The 15770-nt window shown below is 39.4% G+C and overlaps 1 protein-coding gene across 1 annotated transcript in view; it reads right to left on the minus strand.

Annotated features, from left to right (window-relative positions):
- Window positions 1-1278: 1278 nt before the first annotated feature.
- The window catches only part of TMEM135 (transmembrane protein 135), a 189443-nt gene continuing 174951 nt past the window's right edge, over window positions 1279-15770 (minus strand). The window contains exons 10-15 of the mRNA XM_005232203.4: window positions 12439-12606; window positions 9024-9087; window positions 8253-8329; window positions 6501-6599; window positions 5195-5262; window positions 1279-3585 (exon numbers count right to left, since the gene is read on the minus strand). Coding sequence (XP_005232260.1) covers window positions 3453-3585; window positions 5195-5262; window positions 6501-6599; window positions 8253-8329; window positions 9024-9087; window positions 12439-12606 — 609 coding nt within the window. The 3' untranslated portion in view covers window positions 1279-3452. The remainder of the gene's footprint in view (window positions 3586-5194; window positions 5263-6500; window positions 6600-8252; window positions 8330-9023; window positions 9088-12438; window positions 12607-15770) is intronic.

Raw genomic sequence — 15770 nt, forward strand, 5'->3', positions numbered from 1 at the left:
AAGGTCTGCAATGGGAGCAGTCTCACGTGGCCTTAAGCTCAGCCGAAAGATGGCAGGTAAAGGATATTAACCGGTTTCCATCAAAAAAGGTAAGAGAATGACTGCAACCTTCACTTTGGGATTTTGACATGTATCTTAGTCACGCCAGAATGTCTTGGCTTTGGAGGGGAAAACTCTAGATCTGGACTGCTGAGTTCTGCTGCTCCTGAAGCAGCTCTGCTGGCCAAAGGCCAAGGGTGGCAGCAAAAGCTGGGATGACAGGGGCACATCCCTGCCTGCCGGCTCCCTCGGCAGGAGCAGCACTCCCCTGGACGCCCAGGGAAGGTGCGGTCCTGGAGAAGAAGCAAAAGGAAGCACCCAAGGGCAGTAAACAGAGCTCATGAGACAGAGGGGTGGACAGGGGACACAGACGCTGGGATGGGTAGAGCTGAGAAAAGGATGAAGATCCAGGAGCAACTGGGGCGAAAGGCTGCTCTCTGACACAGGGAGCATGGGGGTCTGGGTGCAAGGTGGGGACTACAGCCACAAGGCGAGTGAGATGCCCAGTAAGGGCAGTGCGGTAAGAGTGACACGGATGGCAATGAACTCTCCAGAAGAGCCGTGCATGCAAACAGCCTCAAGGAATGGTGAAAAAATTGCCTACCACAGGTGTATTTACTCCTGACTCCTGGAAGCCATGGATGAGGCAGCAGCACACCCTCCCGAGATGCCTGCAGGGAGCCACACAGTCTTACTGCGCAGCCTCCCTAAGGACACCCAAACCTCGACGAACGAACCGTGGTGTTTCAGGTTGACCCACCACTTCCTACCACCTCCTGTGCAAGTTCCCCCCTGGATTCCTCTTTGCAAAATCAACTTCTTTAGCAAAAAGTTTAACATCATTAGATACCCATCATATGATCAAACAAATAAAGAGCCGTGCCCCATCAGGTGGTGGGAAGTCATATGAGGCCCAACCATCTGGCCACATGGCAGGCAGGGCTGGAGGCGTGCAGCGTCTCACTGCCTTCGTAACAGGCTATGTGGCTTTCTCTGCTTAAAAAAGAAACATTAAATAACGTCAACCCATATTGCATAATTACAATTACCCATGGAAGTACAGAGCTGAAGTTATCGCTGAACTGTTTTGGCGTTACTTCTTCACTTACACTGAGTTAAGATGTTATTTTGCCACAAGGATGTACAATTTAAATGCTCTTTCATGTTCCTGGTGTTGCCCTACCACCACGTATTCCTTCACTTATGACTCCAGATGGCTTATTAACAGCAAAGACAAAATTCACTTTTTCAAGCAGCAACTTTTTATTACTGGGAAAAACATGAGGACTTTATTTATTTTTTTCTCTTACATATACTTGACATGAATAAAAATAATTTAAAGATTTTAAATTTCTTTTTATATTACATGAAAATAACTCAAAACAAGGACTGTGAATTTTAGAAGCAAGAAAACAGACAAAACTGTTGTTTAGCTGCTGAGATGTAGTACTTGGGTTTTTTTAACTAAAATAGAGAAACAATCACAATTGTCATTCCAGTGAAGAAAATTAATCATCTATAAAATATCTTTATGTTTGAGAATGGTATATAGTTACACTAAAAAATATTCATAATATAATGCGTGAGTTCTAACATATTACCTAAAATATATAACTTCTCAGACTTTACAAGGTCAAATATTTTAGATCATATTCCAGTGGAAAAACACTACAAACCTATTACAACCCTTTTAAAGTTATTGTTGAATTAAATTTTATTTCCTTTTGAGGAATTTTAATATAGTATTTTAAACAATAAAATATTGCATACAAACTAGCCTCCAGCACTTTATTCACACTAACTTGGACTTGCTCTTTTAAAGGATGAAGCACCTTTAGTAACAATGATAAAGCATCACTGTTACAGCAGCTGATGAAGAAGCAGATTTTGGGCACAGATTGGTACAATTTCCATGACATTTCTGTAAATCTGATAAAAATTACTGTACATTCCGTAATAAGAAATTAAACTAATGGGAATTAAAATATGCTTAAGGCTGGGGTAGGATTACAAGTGTTACAAGACAAAGATTCTATTACTCCAATTCATATCATCTGACAAAGACTTCCAAAAAACCAGATTTTTTCTTTCTTTCTTTTTAATATACATGCAACCTACTCCTGTTTCCATTCCCTGGCTTACCTCATCGCTTTTCAGTTGAATAGTTCATATTTTCATTAAGTTCTAGGGTAACGGACACCATTCAGCATCACCTGAATGAATTCTAACAAAAAAGCATAAAAAGCAGTTAGCACGTCAAGGTCTCGCTTTAGAACACAAACCTTTAGCTACAGAAATACGCAGGGTAAAAACGAGATGGAATTTTCGTAGGTCGTTTGCCCTGAGTACCACATTACATTGGATGTAACTGTCTCAGTTGCGGCTGGCTGATGGACTGACAGAAAACCACTCTTCACCCGAGTACAAGGCAAAAATACTATTTATACGATCATCAAAACTGTTCTCTTGTACCAGTGTAACCTCAGGGGTCAGTTGTCTTTTAAAGAAATGCCTGAAATGCTGGCTGGCGTTGCAGCTTGACGAACAACCCAATGCCATCTAACACGACAACGTCAAGCCCTTTAAAAAGAAACATTTAATTTCAGGATATTTGGGAGGGGGGTTTTTGTTTTGTTTTGTTTTGTACTGGGCTTTTTTATTTTTGTAACTGTCTGCTGTTTCCAGCACCATTTCAGAAGCTGGAATGTTTCATTCCTTCCTCTGCCGGTTTTGTCATTTTCCACTTGGCAGATGCTGACCACCACACCCTGCTGCTCCGCACAGCGCAGCAGTCATCGGTGCTGCCTTTTTGTTTTCCTTGTCCGTATTGTCAGTGGGATTTAAAGCCCTGGAATGTGATTTCTGAATTAATTGTGCATTTTCTTTTCCTGAGGAATGCCTTATTTTGCAACCATAGCTGTATAAAATAATGAGTGGGTGGTGGCTCTTTTGAGATAAATCAGCAACACAATTTAGAAAACCAAGAAGGTATTTTCACCCAACTGCAACAGATCAGGTAAAATTTTGGACCTAAACTAGGCCAATTGTCTTCCTTTCTGAATTAAGAGTTACTTCTAGTTTTATCAAGAATATTCTACTGGTACGAACTACAGAATTTTTGAAATTATGATGCATATTTATGTTTTACTTCTCTAAATATATTACTCATTTGTTTAATTCATTCAGGAATCTACCATACTGTCAACCAACTACAGCAATCCAGAAATATTTTCTGCTTATGGAAGGGGCTTCATCACTAAGCCACACCTTCCTACCAAGCTTCAGTATTTTTGATTGGTAAAAAGCATTTCTCATTGAAATAATACTGAAGTGGAGCCCAAGCCCTCCTCCATATATATGACTTTTCAGGACAAAACGCTGATCACATTCAATGCCAAGATATACTGTCGTTTTCAAGACCTCTCCAGCGGTAGCTCTGGTGGTACAACAGTGTATCTTGGGTCAAGCTTAGGTGTGAAATCCTTGAAGTTCTTAGATGCTTCAGTACCAAATACATCTAAAACTTTCCTGTTCATGAGAGCAAACCTGAAAAAGAAGAGACATGACAGTGTGAACAGGTTACTCATTCACTTATGAAAAAATACAATTGTTGTTAAAAATATTTCATTTCATGAAAGACAACCCAAATTTTTCAAATACAGGCTTCAGCCTCCACTGTCCAGAGATGGTAAGTTTTTCATCTTGGGCAATAAAGATTTTTGAAAAAATACATCTGACATATCTCATTAATAACGCTTTGTGTAGATACACTTTATATAACACAACTTGTGAAACGGAGCAGAGTCCCCTTCTACTTTTTACTCCACCAGAAAGGTCAAACCAAAACATACTCTTGTTCTCCCTCGCCCCAGCAGAGCAAACTGGGCATGCCTGCCCAAGGCTAGGTAACCATTTTATTGGCGTTACAAGCTATTTCCATTTCTTTGCTCTTCAAAATTGTGCAGTGAAAGACCTACGAAATGTCAAAAGAAACCGCCTTTATGGAGAGAGTGTCAAAACTACTATTACAGCGATTTGCTTCAGATAAAAGAAATGAGCAGAACAGAAATTCTTTCCCCTCCTCTCTTTTAGCTAAAGCAATTTTAGGATTAGCACAAGAGGGGAAAAAGCAGCCAAAATTGGACATCTGCACTGACATCATCCCCCATATCATGTTTGCATGGCCTCAGGGGTTGCCTGCACACTGCCTCCAGTCATCCCAAGGAAAGCCTCCCACTACGACCAGCCATGTATTCGGTCACCTCCTGTCCAGCTAAGAGCGTATTGTGCCATGGGGAGTGTAGTTCAACATGCTCCAGGAACTGGCCTCTGATTTCACTTCTATTTTTATAGTCTGGAGAGCTCACTGTCACGACAAACGTTACCTTTTATTATCTCATTCATAAACTGATCTACATCGAGATTTGGATGCCTTGTTTCTGCCACATATTACATCAGTAGAGTAGCGTACACTTCACTAAATTGTATTTTTATAAGTCAGTTACAGCAAAACTTGTTTTAAAAGGTAAGCATTTTAGATCCCCACAGCAAATAAGAGGAAAAATATCTGGCAAGATGTCACAGTGTAAATTTATGGTTATAATAAGTGAAAATTTTTCACTAGTTTTCCAAGAAAAAAATTCCTTTCCCAACTGAAATAGATGTTCTATACAAAACAAAATATAAAAAATTAAATATACAAAAAAATTGAATCTTCAAACTATTCTTAGGAAATACCCTGACATTTCTAGTAATGCTTTTAAAAGTGTAGTAATACCGTGCTGCTGATCACGGTACATACTAAGTGATTTCTTCAACCTGTATAGTTGTTTACCCTGAAATCTGAAAGGATTCCACTCTCCAAGGGAACTAAAGATAAAAAAGGCTTCAAGTAAAACACTCATCTGCTAACTAGTCTTAACTAGATTTAAGTCATTGCTCCCATTATTAGACTAAACCTAGTAACGCTGCTTCAGCAGCAAAGAACTTCAAGGGGACTGAAAAAATTTGAAAAGCAGAGTAATTACTGGGGAAATTAGCCCCTATGTACTCCTATGGCTCTGCTGTTGACAGTGAATGACAGTAAATGACACAGAAAGCTGAATGTGATCGATGACGTGTTTAGACAAGCCGTAACATACCCCTGATTACATACCTGCCCTTTGTTAGTCTTAAAAGAAATTTCCAGTACGAAGGTCTCAGGTTCTGAACTTCCATGACAGCCTGCAAGGAGAGGATTCTGTCAGAGCCAGCTGATGGTGTCAGGCAAAAACCTCATCTGCTACATTACACTGACAAAACCAGTAAAAGGATGGTTATGGGAAAAAAAAAATATTTAATTGTTTTTAAATCAAGCAGCTGTGATCACCTGCCAATGTCCAGCACTATTAGCAGACAAACGGCTCACAGCTGAATTCAATGCTCTACACCACCAGCACCCACTGATATTCCCGGAAGACCATCTCCAAGGCAACTGAAGACTGGCAATTACAAAGAGGTGTAAATTGAAGGTGGCGATTACAAAAAAGCCTTTCCTCTTTTCTCACACGAACTTTATTTCTGTTAGCCTCCGACAATGGTCCTTGCCAATAGTATTTTGGAGATTGCAATGCCACAGACCTTCAGGCACATCCCAAGCACTAAAACATCAGTTCACTTTGATACTAGAATGACAGATATTCCCAAATATATGAGAGCAACAAGGAGGAGGAGTGGCACTGTCCTGTTAAGCGTGAGACAGCAGAAGACTCTTTTAGGGTCATTTTTTATTCTCTTTATTGAGGGGTACAAAAAGGACATCTAGCTATGGAGGTCCAGAAAACATTCAGCGGGATGTTTCAGCAGAAGGTCTAGAAATGGGGAGATGTAGTAGCACAGCAGAGTAATTTGGGTACCACTGAGAAGGAGCTTTTCTAGCTGATGCAGCCAATAAAAAGACCGAGGGTGAAGGCATGTAATTGACTTGGGAAGTGCAGAAGATTATAACTGCAGCTTGTTTCAAATGTAAACCTGCAGGTTTTCTTCCTAATTTTTTCAGATTTTTTTCAAATAGGCAGCTTTAATTCAAGTTAGGTGAAAGTGAAAACTTCCAGTTGATTAGAAAACCCTATAAAGTATTATAATACATATTTTGTCTCCTTGAGAAACTATTCTTTCATATGCTTAAGAAAGTCCACACATTTATGCTCATCTTCTGTGTAAATGCATTTTAAGATCCTGTCCAAAGAATTCAATGCTTTGTATAATCTATTCAGCTATAAGCTTATGAGAAATTTGAGTCCTAGAAATGATCTTCCCACAGTGATACTCAAAAGCAAGATGCAGGAGCCCCAACTCACAGCAGTTTGCTGGAATCACTACATCACAGCATCTTTTCTGTATCACTGAACCCCTGTGCTCCCCATTTCATTCAACTTTTGAATTAAAGAACTTCATGTTTTGTTAGAAGACAACATACTTACTGCCTGAAAGCATATCGATGTAGAAATGGCATAGATGATGCTGTCTGCATGAGGAAAATAGGGAACCTTCCCTGCTTCAATGCCTTTGAAGTAGATAGTCTATAAATATCGATAAAAAATGCTGAATGAAACAAAATAAAGTAGAAGTAGCTTTTTACCTTTTATTTAACCTTTTTTAAAAAAAACATGCCAACATTACTAACCTATGCTCATACAGTTTTGTATATGTCCACAGATGTGACATTGATTGAGATAGTGTATAGAAGGTACCCACAATCAATAGAATAAGAGGCAGTTAATGCACAGAACAGGACCTAGCAACAGCTTGGGTGTTAAAAGGGTGGTATAGGTCTTAAAGATAAAAAAGGAAAGTTTGCTATGTTAAAGTCTTCATTTTTAAAAAGCAAAAGAACAGTGCAATATCTATTCCAACAAAGTGAATATTCACTGTTCTTAAACAGCTTGAAATCACATACTTTACTTTCTGAGAAAACATGTAAAGTTTATTTTCCTGAGCACAGCTTGACCTTCCAAAGCAGCACACGCCTCTCTGCTCAGTTATCCTTGGCTTGCGTAAGATGATAAAAGTAGTAAAGAAAAAAAGAGTGAGAGAGAAAGAAAGAAAGAACACACAGCACTTTTCTTATTTCACTGTAGCCACAATGTCTCAAACTCCAGAGAAAACCATCACCAATACAAGATAATATTGGTTTTTTACAACTGGTGTTCTGAAAGTCAATATGGGTAACTCAGATTTGCTTTCATAAAACCAACATGTGAACTACCTTCAGAGCTTAATCCAGGATTACAAAGAGCAAGAACACACAGAGTATATCTTCCCTTTTAATGTTTATTTTATGCTTGGGGGGAAAAAAAAAAAAAAGGTTCCTTCTTTTAATATTATTTGAAATGAATTCTGCTCTGGTAATGGAGGTGGATAAATATCGCTAGGGAATGAGGCACTCCAGGTCTGCAGGAGAAAGCTTTGTGATTTGGGGACGATGCATAATAAGAGAACGGTCTCAGCTTATTCCAGTGGTGCTGCTGGGGAAATAACCATGACTAAGTCCGGATTTTATGGAAAAATCACAGTAAGAAATCAAAAGCTGGTTAGCAAAGTATAATCAACATAACCAAACTCTACAAACTTCCCCCCCTCCCCGGGCTCCTAATTTTAACAAGTTCATAGAAATAATTCAAGCCTGAAAAACAGTAATTAGAACGAAGTTCATTGCAAAGCTGGGAATTCAATCAATTCAAGTATACTGACAAACAACTCCAGCTACAGACTGAAGCTTAAGCTATTTTGAGTTATCTTAGACTGTTGAATGCCAAAATTGGGGAACAAAGGCAGGAAGTTAAGCTGTAGCTTTTGGCAATAAATTTGCAATTAAGGACTAGGTCTGATTTATGTTTCTGGCAGAACAGGCATTCTTGGAACTTTCAGATTTAAAAAATCTGTAAAAGCTACAAAGCAAAGGGCTATCAGGAGATTAAAAGAAATCATGGAGAATATACGTGGAGACCAGTGGGTAAAGGACTTATAAAATGAGTCACAGAAAAGAAAATAGGAAAGAAATGAGACCACAGAATGGCACTGCCTCCTGGCACGCACATACTGAAACATACCGCTGCCACACAACTTTGTATTATACTGGAATCGTCCGACAAAGCCTGTGAAGCTCACTTTCTTTTTCTGCCTTGAAAAAATAGATGAAATGAAGAACTCTTGTTATAAGGGTACTATCTTACCTCTACTAATTTGGACACCAGATACATCGAAATAGTAGTACTTTTGTAAAACATCATGGAAATTCCTGCTAGACACCCTGTAACAATTAGAAAACAGAAGTATTGTTAAGATTGTGATTTATTGTTGCTGTCGCAGTACGTCAGCTCAATGGACACCGCACAAGATTATGCTTGCTGCTGCTACAACAAAATTCAGAGACATTCCTGTGCTGCTCATCAAAATATGGTTTATGACACTAAAAAGAGTTTGGAAACCCTGAAACGATTCTGTAGTTCAGTGTTCAGGAGCACAGTATCGTTTCCTCTCTCATCCCACAAAAAAAGAAACCTCTGAGGTTTCAGCACCTGATCGATACACAAACAAGCAGGGAAGGGCCTGCACCCTCCCCCAAATTTCATGGCAAGAGGGTCCTTCTTCGGATCCAGTGGAGCCATCCCTTTCAAATGTGTGTCACGTATGGAACAGTCAGTATTTGAACTTCACATCTCAACAGTTCAAAAATAAAGGACAAGTTTACATTTGTGCATACAATACTATACTGTCCTTGAAGCAGCCTGTAAAAAAACACCATTTGATTGAACGTGCCTTACAAATTTAATTGCAACTCTTTATTTGAAGCCACTTGTAATGCCACTGCAACTTTGACACAACCTTGATGTACACAGTCCTATTTTCATCACAGAAGCCTGAAAAGGGAATGGGAGGACAGACCAGAGAAATATTTGCAGAGTCCCAACAGAAGCAATATAAACTTCTTTTCACGGACTCACCAGCTACAAGTGCATGAAGTTCATCGTCGAGGTTTCGTACCCAACGCAGGAAGCAGCTAGTACCCTGCAAGTAAACAGAGAGCAGGATTAGCCCTGCTTACTTCTCTTTCACAATGCACAGACTGGAAAAACTGCTCTACATAAGCTAGTAACATAGCGCACAGTATAAATTCAGAGCCTAGTGACAATACCCATCACCCACAGCACCTGAAAAATTTCAGTGTTTTAATTCAGTTTACTGCTACCATTTCTTTCAAAATCAGAGAGCAAATGAATCTAATTTGAATAGCCATCTAAATCCAAAGCTCATCTTGAATCCACATCATCTTCATTTGTTGTAGTTGTCTAGACTTTTTTGCATGATAAAGTCTGTTTTCAACCACACACCAAACACCCTGAGATTTTTCCACACGTCCAATAAATTCTGGAACAAGCCTAACACATCCATCTAAAAAGTCAGAACTGCGTATGATTAAAAGACATGGTGAAACACATATAATAACCTGTTTGTTGACACAGACAATAATACACAGCTGTTCAGGCCAGAATGGATGTAAGTAATTGTGGCTTGGGCTGCATTAAAATACATTTCATTGGGATGACTACAGGTTATCAAATGATCCAGACTGTTCTACATCTGCCACATCCTCTGTCTTGCTTTTGCAACTCTTTTGGAAACCCAGGCTTTGTCTCCAAATTGTACCCCTGCTAAATTTCTGTTTGCTTCCAAATGGTTTGAGATCTGCTTATTAAGGCCCAATCTAGTGCTGATGGCACCGAGAGAATGTTATATAATTCAGTGGGACAGTCCACTGACGTCTACTTTGAGATATGTGTGCCAGCCTCTTAATCCATCTCATGTGTGCTTGTCATGGAATCAAAGCATGATTTATGTTGGAAGTGACCTCTGGAGATCATCTGGTCCAGCCTGGAGCAGGTCTAATTAGAGCAGATAGCTCAGGAACTTGTCCAGTTGAGTTTTAAGCATCTCCAAGGATGGAGAATACACAGCCTCACAGGGCAATCTCTTCCAGTATTTGGCTGCCCTCACATGAAAACATATTTCCTTGTATTTCTTTGGATTATAATGTATTTCAGCTTCTGTCTGTTCCCTTTCATCCTATCAGCACACCTCCAAGAGGTGTAGGTAGCAATACAAACTCCTCTGAGCCTTTTTTCTCCAGCTTAAAATGCAGTTCTCCCAGCTTCTCCTTGCACTTTGTCTAAGCCGGTCCTAAAATCATCTCGGTGAAACCCTCAGGTGAAACCACTATTGGAAAAGACATTCGAATTAAAAGAAGAAATGAAGTAATATCTGTGTCCAAAAAGGGACACAGTACCACAGAAGTGATCTCACTAGCTATTTTACAGCGCACATTTTTAATAAATAAATGCCTTGCAAAGACATTGATACATTGCAATTATGGCAGTCAACTTCCCTTCTCGAATTTGTAAAGTAGTCTAAAAAATGGAAACCAGGCTACCACGGCCAGTTTATTTTCTGCAAAACTATGTTTGCTGACATTAACAGTAAGGACAACACAAAGTTTATTAGTACAGCTACTACAGTCCTACAATGGCATTTTGGACTGCTTTTAGGGACAAGATGCTTTTTAAAAGCAGTCCATAATGCAATTCCTTTGGGTTCAAAATGCATCAGCATTTAATTTTTTTTGGCTGCGGTCCAGTCTTCTGGAATGACTACAGTCTACACTGCCCTACACGCTTATTTCAAATTGGAAGGAAATTCTAACGCAATCCAAATCTGTGTAAGTTATGGAACACAAATAAGAACAGAAAGTAGAATCATAGAATCATAGAATCATTTAGGTTGGAAAATACCTTTAAGATAATCAAGTCCAACTGTAAATCTAACACTGCCAAGCCCACCACTAAACCATGTCCCTAAGCACCACATCTACACACCTTTTAAACACCTCCTGGGATGGGGGCTCAACCACTTCCCTGGGCAGCCTGTTCCAATGCTTGACCACCCTTTCAGTGAAGAATTTTTTCCTACTATCCAATCTAAACCTCCCCTGGCACAACTTGAGGCTGTTTCCTCCTGTCCTATCGCTTGTTACTGGGAGAAGAGACCGACCCCCACCTGCCCACAGCCCCTGTCAGGCAGCTGTAGAGAGCGATAAGGTCCCCCCTGAGTCTTCTTCTCTCCAGGCTGACCCCCCCCAGTTCCCTGAACCGCTCCCCATCAGAGCTGTGCCCCAGCCCCTTCCCCAGCTCCGTTGCCCTCCTCTGGACACGCTCCAGCACCTCAGGGTCTGTCTTGCCGTGAGGGGCCCAAAACTGAACCCAGGATTCGAGGTGCGGCCTCACCAGTGCCCAGCACGTACTTAATAACTAAAGGTCGGAGGATGTCACCCTCACTGAACGCGTATCTATAGAACTAAATTATACTTTGCAGTTGGAGCTTTTAAAAGACATCAGAAATATTTCAGATTTTGCAATTAAATACCTTTTCTTTTAAAGGCTCTTTTCTTAAAAGTTTGAAGAAAAAATTATTTTTCAAATAAACTGATTAGTCCACTCGCACTTTGCCATCAAAAATTTTAAAACTCTGTAACCTTACAGATTCTTGTCTTCCAAACTGACTGCAAGTCGAGTGAAATGCTGTTTTGCTTACAAATAACACCTGTTTTTAAATTTTCGGAAAGTAATATTTACCTGAATAAGGCAGAATTGTCTTAAATTTGCAGAGCAAGTAAAGTGGCAGTTGAAGAATGACACACATGATTAAGAATATGAAAGTGCAAAAGCCACTTCAGGACTGCACTATGCAATATATTCTTGCTCAGGGCGTGTACTTTGTCACATTCCCTTTTGGCATACATAAATATAATTTGATTAATTCCGCCAATGCTGTATGAATGTGTATCAGTTTGCAATCTATCATCTTATAATGGTGTAGAAGGGTAGATTTCCAAGTAGTAAGTGCAATGTCTCTTCAGCTGCACATGATATAAGTGCTGCAATCTCCTGCTATTTAGCGTCAAGTAAGAATTCCAGATATTCAAGCCAAAAAAATCTGTAAATGGCTTCTTTCTGGCAAGACTGCTGCTACTGCAGTCACTGCTTGTGTCTGCACTAAAATGTTTTTGTGTAACAGCAAGTCCTTTGGAAATCTGAATTTGCTTTCTCTGAAGTAGTTTCTACCTTCTGATCCTGATACCGTGCTGCAAAATTCATCAGATTTATTCAGAAATTATAGAAAAAAGACACAGAACGGAAGACTGGTTTTCTATTAACAATTTGATTACTGAAATACTATAGAATTTGTCAGTGACGTGCTGTAGCAAAAAGCATCAGTAATATTAAGGAGTTAGACTTTTTAGTTCTTTGTGATATTCTGAAAAATGAAATAAAAAGCCTGGCATTTGTAATTTCTGTATAAGCTTACTTTGTATATACTGACAAAAGATCCCAGAAAAGCTCCAAGCTGGAAATTTTCCTTGTTGTAGAAGAGCGAAAATAGTCGAGATGGTTCTGTGAACAGATGCCGGAAGGTGGATGGAATCCGAAGGCAACACTGGATCAGGTAACCGATGCTAAACATCCTAATGAAGCCCTAGAGAAAAGAAAGAAAGATTCTGTGGTAAGAAACCACAAATTCAGAAAAAAGAAGAGCAAAAACATCTACAGAAGTATTATTTTTGACATCGAGCAGTTTAAAACCCACTCTGCAGACACTATGTAAAATGCATCCCCACCTTCAAACTCAAGACCGAGTTTTTTTTGCTGATTCCCCTGTAAAACAGCTATGGCAATAAAAACATAGACAATTGACTTTATTTTCTATGAATACCTGCATGGCCTCAAGGGACAAACTATTTCTCTTCTGCTACAGAATTCTGTCCTTTGAAATAATCCCCATGACTTCATTTCCAGGTTACTGACCAGCTTTTAACCACAAGTAAGTATACAGAAAAGTAACAGGGTGGAAAAAAAGAGCACTTCTACACTCAAATGTCTGGAGAAAGCACTAACGGAGGAAAAAAATCCACAAAAACTAAGTATTAGAGGGTGTGAGAATTAGAAATTGACCCTGGTGGCTTGGCACGTGCTCACATACTTTCCCTCAACTAGACTGGAGGCTGAATGATGCCTGCAGTGAGAGAAAGGGTGAAACTGGAAGGGAGACTGCATGCAGGGCTACTGAGAAAGGATAACATGGGTTCCAACAAATTTTTCTTACTGCTCCACCTTGGAGCATATCATTATATATCATGTCACAAAACCACACTGACTTTCTCTTTCAAGATTTTTCTCCTGAGTTTCTTATAACCTCCTCCAAAGCTTCCTATCATTATTCTTACCCTGTGGCTGAAGTTCTCTGTAAACATCCTGAATAAAATCTGTCCATTTTTTTGTTGGAAGATGCTTATGTGAAAACTATCCTCACACTCGCCACTGGCAAGTAAGGCAGGACACCAATGCTCATGAATTCTGCCGTTAGATACTCAGGGACACCGAGACAATTCCCATTACAGGGACAACTGGCAGAGGGTTTGACTGAACAACCTTTGAAACTCAAAACATTTTTGCCTCCTACAGAACTGTATAATGCATCATAAAGCTCATAAAATTTTATTGTGGTTAAACATCCAGTAATAAACTCTTCCTGAAGCAATTACTCTCCCTGCTGCTCAAGATGTGGTTTATGAGAATCAAGTGGAAGAAAATATATTGTCTCATCTGATGATCCAGTAGCCATAAATGAAAAAATTCCACTTCTCTGTCTGCTATTGTAAATTGTATGTACTGAACAGCTAATGACCCAGTGCTTTCTGGTCGTGTAATGCAAATGTCTACTGCAAGGTATGTGAGGTAGGCAGAGATGTAAATGCACTGTGAATTTTGTGTAGTTAAAACAACATTAAGACGAGCATGTATTTGCACCTAAAATGAAGAAGGACCGTAGCGTGAAGTACATAGCCCTCCTCTTCCAAAATAATGAGGTGATTATGATACCAGGTACCATTAGATAAATATGAAGTCCTAAACCCAGCAGTCACGAACAAAGCCCAAAACAAGCGAACAAACAACAGTATGGTACATTTGACATTTTTACCCAGCTGTAAGAAACGCTACTCTGATGTGGCGAGGAACACTGCATTAGGAAGCACTTAAATTCCAACTGGAAACGCTCACAAACACCCATAATTTTATTTCTATTAGTAGCCTACTTAGAAGTGCCGAACTGAAGGACTGAGGCTTTGTTTTGCTGTGCACCAAACAGCAATAAGCAGTGTACAAAATCTTCCTATTTAGCTCATTAGATGGAAAACCAGAATATCTCAAGTTGCAAGGGACCCAATAAGGATCCTCAGGTCCAACTCCCTGTTCCTCGCAGGGCTACCTAAAAAACCCTGAACCACAGGACTAAAAGCATTATCCAGACACTCCCTGAACTCTACAGGGGCACTTACGAAAGCCCATACAAATACAGTGTTCTCCACAAATGACTCTCCTAGACAGAAACATTTTGGAGTTTGGGATAGCTAATGCAATTTGCAGACATCTTTTGGAGAAATACTTGGCAATACACTGTGGGACCCCCAAGCTCTGCCTAAGGAATTTTAAGAGTTTAGGCTCAGCTTCACTCAGTTCCTGTTTTCTTTGTGCCTTTAGGAACCTTTTGGGAACCTTTGGTTCTTCCTTCATTTCCTCATTTCTGTGTTTCCAGGTGAATCCACATCACACATGTATGTGTTTTTCAGAGTCACAGAAAGTATTACATCTTAAAACAATGCACAATATTGTAACTTTTATCTTCCATAAAAAGATCTCAAGTAATAACGGAGGTAGAAAACAATAGGAGTACACTATAATAAACATAAGTGAGTGAAGAAATCCCTGCTAAGAACCATTTTTCCACAGAGATTTTGAGCTGGGACTCAGATCAGGCAGTAGTAGCAGCACAGTGAAACTACGTATCTGCAAAACTCATTGAATAAAGATTTTTTTTTTCTTTTGAGAAACAGATAAAGTGAGTAGTACAGTCAAGATACTGGCTACAACTCGAATTCAGGAAAGCATGTGTGTGCACGTAAATGGAATTCAGCAACATACCAAAATTCAGTCAACCTGCTGCAATATATTGGGGATTGGTTAAGATATTTAAAGTAAATTAGTTAAGATATTTAAAATTTGGTCTTGGTATACAGTAGCCTGTGTTCCTTCAGGAGACAGAACGCAGAAACTACAGCCACCAGGAAAAAAAAAAATCTCATATTCTTTTCGGTCATCCTAGTTATTAGCTAAGTCCTGAGGGTTATCTGGTGTCATCCACAGCATCAGCAGTAAAAATGGACAACTGAACTACTACTGCTGGCTGATGTCTCCTCATTGCACTCGAATGGAATCCAAAAGAGGAAAAATACTGTTTGACTGCTTCTGGTAGCTCTTTTCAGACATTTACAAACCCAAAGCATTGTAAGTATTTAAAATCTGAAGGGAAATCTATGAAATCAGCTGGTATGTCATCAGTCAATGTTACATATAAACTGTCATGGATTACGTCAACAAGCTTGCATTTGAATGTGAAGCAGGAGAAAAAGAGCATGCAATAACAATTAAAGCACATATATGACAATGAGAAGGTGAGCTGTTCAAGAGTAAGTGAAAATATAGCACAAAGAGGAAATTTTGGCAATAAGCTGCTCATCAGATCATTACCAAATATGAAAGCTCCCTTACAGATATGGAATTAAAGAACATGCTCAAATCGTG

The sequence above is a fragment of the Falco peregrinus genome, chromosome 4 (genome assembly GCF_023634155.1).
Source record: "Falco peregrinus isolate bFalPer1 chromosome 4, bFalPer1.pri, whole genome shotgun sequence".
Taxonomy (NCBI): domain Eukaryota; kingdom Metazoa; phylum Chordata; class Aves; order Falconiformes; family Falconidae; genus Falco; species Falco peregrinus.